At 40.5% G+C, this 7,797-nt stretch overlaps 1 protein-coding gene across 1 annotated transcript in view; it reads right to left on the bottom strand.

The window, feature by feature from the left end:
- The window catches only part of SYAP1 (synapse associated protein 1), a 42,837-nt gene that overhangs the window by 26,898 nt on the left and 8,142 nt on the right, over nucleotides 1–7,797 (bottom strand). Inside the window, exon 2 of the mRNA XM_011995550.1 lies at nucleotides 263–404. Coding sequence (XP_011850940.1) covers nucleotides 263–404 — 142 coding nt within the window. The remainder of the gene's footprint in view (nucleotides 1–262; nucleotides 405–7,797) is intronic.

Genomic DNA, 7,797 nt, shown 5'->3' on the forward strand with positions numbered 1-7,797 from the left:
AAACAAACAAACAAACAAAAAACATGAAAAGTTTAGTATAACCCCCAAGTATCAATGTATTGATTGTAATATATTAAAATAAAAACAGCTATTTAAACCAAGTACTGTAATTTGAATGATACTTGTTACACAAAGAGAGGAAAAAACCAAAAATCTCAACAATTAACATTTTTATCAGAATATGATATTCTACTTAGGTTAAAAAATGTTCATAAGAAGAAGAAACAATCAAGAGGAAACAATGAATTTCATACATTTCTACTTCCAAAAGATAATTGAATGTACCTTGTCAATGATGCCATCTATTTTTCCTTCTTCTACGGATTTCTTTATTGTTTGTGCTGTTTCAGCAACTGATTCAGTTATCTTTTTTGTGGCAGCAGATGCAAAGTTAAATAAATAGTCTGTAAAGAATAAAAAGAATCTGTGGTTATTATGTTTGAGATTTTTCCCTTAAAGAGATCTTGGGAGAATCTAAAGCATTAGGGCATGTTCCTTTTTCATAAAGACTTGAAACAAGGAATGAGAAGCACTGACAGTGTTGAAAAGCACCACTTTCTTGGAGGACTGGTCAACCATATGGGGCCTTTCATTCATCTCTTTTTGTTTGTTTGTCTTTTTTTTGAGACATTCTCGCCCTGTCACCCAGGCTAGAGTACAGTGGCGCGATCTCAGCTCACTGCAACCTCTGCCTCCCAGGTTCAAGCGATTCTCCTGCCTCACTCTCTCGAGTACCTGGGACTATAGGCACCTGCCACCACGCCCGGCTAATTTTTTTGGTATTTTTAGTAGAGACAGGGTTTCCTCATGTTGGTCAGGCTAGTCTCGAACTCCTGGCCTCGAATGATCTGCCTGTCTCAGCCTCCCAAAGTGCTGGGATTACAGGCATGAGCCACCGCGCCCCCGGCCTCATTCATCTCTTTCAAAGACCCTTAGCATACTCTTCCTAGTAGCTGCTTCAAACTTATCTTGCTCTTCTCAAGTCTCTGGTTCTAATTTATCTCAGTAAATAATCTACCCTCCTACTTTGCCAGTAAGGACAAGGCTCCTTTATACTTTCCTTCCTTTCTAGATCTCATGTATGCCATCTTTATTTTCTCCTCCTTCCCTCCTGTTCAAAGAAAAAATGCCCCTCCTTTCTCAAATTAACATGTCCCAAGATAAATCTGGGAGAATTTTAAATAATAAATAGAAATCTTGCTAAGCCCGGCCGGGCGCGGTGGCTCAAGCCTGTAATCCCAGCACTTTGGGAGGCCGAGACGGGCGGATCACGAGGTCTGGAGATCGAGACCATCTTGGCTAACACGGTGAAACCCCGTCTCTACTAAAAAATACAAAAAACTAGCCGGGCGAGGTGGTGGGTGCCTGTAGTCCCAGCTACTCGGGAGGCTGAGGCAGGAGAATGGCGTAAACCCGGGAGGCGGAGCTTGCAGTGAGCTGAGATCCGGCCACTGCAACCTCCACCTCCCAGGTTTAAGTGGAAGTGGGTAGCTGGGATTACAGGCGCCCGCCACCACACAAGGCTAATTTTTGTATTTTTAGTAGAGATGGGGTTTCACCATGTTGGCCAGGCTGGTCTCAAACTCCTGACCTCAGGTGATCCGCCTGCCTTGGCCCCCCAAAGTGCTTGGATTACAGGTGTGAGCCACTGAGCCTGGACTAGAAATCATTCTTACTAATAATGAGCAAATATGTAGAACAAGATTAAAAGTGGAACTCAAAAAACTTCCAGTTTTTACAAAACAAAACCACAGAATTAGCTTTCTGGAAGACCTGAAAAGATGTAAGTGTCAAGGTTCTATTGCACTATCAGGGTTCATTTGTAGACATATATCATTTCAAAGTCCACATCCTACAGAATCCAGGCTGCCGAAAGAGACTTGAGGCAGGTCTTGAAGCTAGACCTACTGAGGGATACCCCCAGGCAACTGACGTCCTCCTCTTATGAGAAATAGCTGGCACATTAGGGCAGTCTTGCCTCTCTTACTTACACCTGTTGAAGGGGCAGGCAGGTGGAGAAGGTCCCATACGAATGGCGAAGGGAGCTCTGCCCACCAGATCCCATCCTCATTCTGTGGGTGGTATTACTTTCAGGAAACCAGCAGACTGTATAAGTGTGCCTGGGAGCCAGTAATATTATCACTCCATCTGAATGATCCTTTCACCAGCTTCCCATTTAACAGTCTACTTCCTCCCACTGTGTCTGGTACTGTTTATCTGTCAACCCCAACGTAACACCCCTAGGAAATACCACAGGAAGCTAGTTGCCTCTTATCTCTGCTCTAGTTCTCATCTTTCTCCTTCTTCCTAGTCTATAGTCATATGATCACATGGAAATTCTTTACTACCTCCAAGGAGGCCTCCTTGGTTTGAAAGGTTTTTGCCTGCCTTGTCTTTATCTGGCTAACTCTCCATATGCTGTGGGTCGCCACTTAAATATCACTTCTCCTTAGGAAATATTCCCTTGACTAGGATGGATGTCCTGAGATGGGTTCCCTCCATATATCCCTGAAGACTGTTGCCTGATCAACAATCTTCAAAACACTCTACCGATTACTTGGTGAATGTCTTCTCAGCCAGACTGAAAGCCCATGCTGAGCCCCATGAGTGCAGGGACCCAGGCTGTCTGATTCCCCACTGTATCCCCAGTGGATGACCAGTGACCAGTATGTACTTGTTGAATGGATGAATGAGGAGTGATAGAACAAATGCTGAGCTTGAGTGAAATCACTCGTTTCTTAGTTATGACTACTCTACTTGTACAGAGTGGTATGATAAAATGGGTAGGCAGCCATACTAGTTTGTAAAACTGTTGTGGGCCAGGTCTCACTAACGCAGGCCTTCATCACAACTGTTTCAGTACTGACTGAGTGGTTCAGTTAAATATTAAAAGCCAGTGACCTTATACAAAGGCTGGAATGTAACAAAAGCTCACCAAGAGTTTTGCCTATTCCTTTCCTGAACCTTAAAGCATGACTAAATGATTTCACTACTGAAAATATATGAAAGAGTTCTAATTAGTTGGCTCACAGAAAAATAAAAGTGTTTAAATGCTTTAACAGAAAAAAGGAAAGACTAGTCAAATGCTTTTTCAAGTTTATGTGACTTAAGTAAAATCTTCGATAAATAAGCTAGCTTTAAACATTATTGGTAAAGTAATATTAGAAATGTCTTCAGAGTTGCCAGCATGTTTTTGCTTGTATTTGTTGATCAAGCAATTTCATACTTATCTTTGCCAAATACTATAATGTGTCAAAATTTGGCATAGAGGCTACAAAACGATAACTCAGTCCAAAACAGAGTGATCTTTGCTTGTGTAATTTCTTTTTCTTTCTTATTTTTTTGACACGGAGTTTCGCTCTTGTCACCCAGGCTGGAGTACAATGGCACAATCTCAGCTCACTGCAACCTCCGCCTCCTGAGTTCAAGTGATTTTCCTGCCTCAGCCTCCTGAGTAGCTGGGATTACAGGTGTCCGCCACCATGCCCAGCTAATTTTTGTATTTTTGGTGGAGACAGGGTTTCACCATGTTGGCCAGGCTAGTCTTGAACTCCTGACCTCAGATGTTCTGCTCACCTCAGCCTCCCAAAGTGCTAGGATTACAGGTGTGAGTCACCGTGCCCGGCTGCTTGCGTAATTTTTAATAAATAAAACATTGATATTGGTTTAATGAAGATAGCTACATCTTGAATTATTTAGTAAAATACCCTAACTTCTGATCTTGTGGCCTTAGGCAGTCTAGTTCATAGACATAAAGGAAGTTTGTTCCGGGAAAGGACGGTTATCATCTTTGTTTCAAAGCTAAACTATAAACTAAGTTAATGAATGAGAATAGCTTAGAGGTTAGAAGCAAGATAGAGTCAGTTACAGCAGATCACTTTCACTGTCTCAGTTGTAATTTTGCAATGGTGGTCTCATAACTTTCAATGATGACTACTGCAGTTTTTATAAATAATCTAGGTAAATGATTAAAATAAATAATTAGATAAATGTAATGGGATAAATACTTGTAAACAAATGTCATAATTTTGAATCTAAAGTAATATTAAATTAAACAACAAATATTTCATTATTTGGGTATTTTCCAATAAAAATAGATTATAGGAAAACATTCTTTCTAAACAGTGTGGCCTTTTTAAAGGGTAACTAATTTTTGTCTAACTCAAAGCTTATTTAAAGGTTATATAAAAAACATGGTAAAAGAAACAAGGAAATAAGAGATATATAAATAAAGTAATAAAAATAAAGAGAATTTAAAAGATTACTGGTAAAATATCTTCAAAACATAAACATTTGGTCTCAATTATGCAGGTCAAACATTAGGTTTGCTAAACGCTTTGCGTCATAAATTCCTTCTTCAATTTAAACATTGTTCGATTTATTGTGGAGCATTAGATTCTAGATAAGGCCTGGAGACATGTGAAATTAGCCATGCCCCCTAGCTATGCAAAAAGGTATTAAATCTGTATGGCAAATTCTTGTACTAAAGTAACTGGATGTTAAAAAAGAGGGATGTTTAGGACAAGTCAGAAAGTCAAGGCATGTCATAGCTTGTCTGTGTAAGTCGTGAAAGAATTTATGAAAGGGAATTTATGCAACAAATATCGTATAATTTAAAGGTGATTAGGTCTCCTAAATGCTTTATAAAATGCCACTATGACTCCTAGCTGTACAAATTGCCTGTTTTACAGCTAGGTAAGGCCTGGGACACATGGAGTTAGATGCTGGAATAAGTCAGACCTTATCTGCACTTCTGTCTAGGTCTTAGGCTCCACACCTAGTACATAAAATCCCAAACTTATCAAAGTTTTCACCAAAAGTAAAGGCTGCTAAGAGTTAACAGTGTAACATGCATTTAAGACTACTGAAGAAATAGGTTTTTTTGTTTGTTTGCTTTTGTTTTTTTTTTCTTTTTTTGAGATGGAGTTTCGCTCTTTCACCCAGGCTGGAGTGCAATGGTGCGATCTTGGCTCACGGCAACCTCTGCCTTCCGGTTTCAAGCAATTCTCCTGCCTCAGCCTCCTGAGTAACTGGGATTATAGGTGCCCGCCACCACGCCCGGTTAATTTTTGTATTTTTAGTAGAGACGGGGTTTTACCATGTTGGCCAGGCTGGTCTTGAACTCCTGACCTCGTGATCTGCCCACCTTGGCCTCCCAAAGTGCTGGGATTACAGGTGTGAGCCACTGTGCCCGGCCTGAAGAAACAGTTTTACATGGAAAAGTAAAATATGCTCTTGGTAAAAAGCATATTTTTTTTTTTTGGTAAAAAGCATATTTACAAGGGAAGTAAAATATGCTTTTGGTAAAAAGATTATAAGGAGGCATGAGAATGTGAATTTTTGCCTAGATTAAAAGGAAACGATTGTTTTAAGTTGGATAAAATAAACATGAAGGTTTAAGCAAGCTGTGGAAGGTTGATTGTAAAGGAAATTCTGTGTGTAAACATACTGGCCAAAGTTAAAAGGGTATCATCCAGTTTTTCTGTAAATTGAGTATTAAAATAAAAGCACATAGGCCAGGCATGGTGGCTCACGCCTGTAATCCCAGCACTTTGGGAGGCTGAGGCGGGCAGATCAGGTCAGGAGTTCAAGACCAGCCTGGCCAACATGGCCAACATGGTGAAACCCCATCTCTACTAAAGATACAAAAATTAGCTGGGCATGGTGGCACATGCTTGTAGTCTCAGCTACTTGGGAGGCTGAGACAGGAGAATTGCTTGAACCCGGGAGGCAGAGGTTGCAGTGAGTCGAGATCACACCACTGCACTCCAGCCTGGGTGACAAAGTGAGACTTCGTCTCAAAAAAAAAAAAAAAATCAATACAATCAATAACATAAAAGCAAAACAGATTTCTCTGAAAGCACTAACCTGCTCTTTAATGAAAATTATAATGGGTTATAAGAGGTCTATAAAAATCTTACCTTATAGTCAAACATTAAAATTGGGTCAATATGTCTATGAGGTTTTAATAAGAATTGGGTTTAACATTAATAGTACACTAACATAAAGGTGAAATTTGGCTTATTTAGTACCAAAAACCATACAGGAAGCATTGCCAAATATAAAATGGGGTTTGGCTTTCCTTGGGCCATATATGTATAAATATGTTATTGGCATGTGTTCCAAAATCATGTGAAACTCCTATAATTCTGATGTATCAGTGTATGTTATCAGTAATAATCATAATTATGTTAAATAATTGTGTGCCACAGAGGTAACAGATTTTCTTGTCAATTGTGTCTTTTTTTTTTTTTTTTTTTTTGAGATAGATGCTTGCTCTGTTGCTCAGGCTAAAGTGCAGTGGTGCAATCTCGGCTCACTGCAACCTCCACCTCCCAGGTTCAAGCAATTCTCCTGCCTCAGCCTCCCGAGTAGCTGGGATTAGAGGTGCACACCACCATACCCAGCTAAATTTTTGTAATTTTAGTAGAGACGGGGTTTCACTGTGTTGCCCGGGGTGGTCACGAACTCCTGAGCTCAGGCAATCCACACACCTCAGCCTCCCAAAGTGCTAGGATTACAGGCATGAGCCACCGTGCCCAGCCTCAATTGTGTCTTTAACTATGGCTACCCTAAAACTTTTTGTCATCTATAAACAATTGTTGTCTTGTTTTTGTCCTCTTTAGTTTTTTTTTTTTAGGTGGAGTCTCATTCTGTCACCCAGGCTGGGGTGCAATGGCATGACCCTGGCTCCGCCTCCCAGGTTTAAGTGATTCTTCTGCCTCAGCCTCCCAAGTAGCTGGGATTACAGGCACCTGCCATCATACCTAATTTTGTTTGTATTTTTGTAGAGATGGGGTTTCACCATGTTGGCCAGGCTGGTCTTGAACTCCTGACCTCAGGTGCTCTACCTGCCTTGGCCTCCCAAAGTGCTGGGATTACAGGCATGAGCCACTGTGCCCGGCTGTTTTGGTCCTCTTTAGAAGGTGATCTTACAATCAGTTATAAAGCTCTAACATGTGCTCTTGAATGCAGGTTTCTGATAATTTTGGAGATTGTGACATCAGAATAGAGAAAAAATGTTCAGGACTCCTGAAGACCTAAAATGTTCATTAATATCAAGCAGGACAGGAATTAGCTGCATGAACTGAATAGCAGACTGGAGTGATTTTTTTGACTTTTTGCTTAAAATATTGCTAATTCTTTGTTTTGCTTTTCAGAGTCAAGGAAACTTTTCTTTTGAACTACTGACAGCTTTTAACAATTTTGTATACTCCAATGAACAAAATGGGGAGCACATTTGTTTCTTCTCTCTACCTGATTTTCTCCAGAATTTGGAAACTATTTGTGAGTATTCTTAATTATGGAAATATAGTTATTTGCATAAGTTCAATAAGAATCTGTTTTCATTTGTAACAGGACACAACTGGAAAAACTGGTTATTTTACCAAGGCTTTGACTGGAATGGTGTGTTTTCCTTTAATGAATCAAACTTGACTTATGGAGCCAAGAAAGCCCTTGGAAAACTGCCCTCATATTTTGTGTACACAGTCCCAGTACAGGGTTTCTGATCTGTGGTAAGTAAAGAATGTCACTTTCTGACAGGCCGGGAACCCCAAGTTATCTTGGAACCTCAAGAGGAGAGGAATTCACCCACGTCATAGGTATTTGATGGTACAAATCCATGGCTGGGCTTGGCTTTAAAAAGGTCTTATCTTGCCGGGTACGGTGGCTCACTTCTGTAATCCCAGCACTTTGGGAGGCCGAGGTGGGTGGATCACCTGAGGTCAGGAGTTCGAGACCAGCCTGACCAACATGAAGAAACCCCGTCTCTACTAAAAACACAAAATTAGCTGC

The sequence above is a fragment of the Mandrillus leucophaeus genome, unplaced genomic scaffold (genome assembly GCF_000951045.1).
Source record: "Mandrillus leucophaeus isolate KB7577 unplaced genomic scaffold, Mleu.le_1.0 Scaffold490, whole genome shotgun sequence".
Classification (NCBI taxonomy): Eukaryota; Metazoa; Chordata; class Mammalia; order Primates; family Cercopithecidae; genus Mandrillus; species Mandrillus leucophaeus.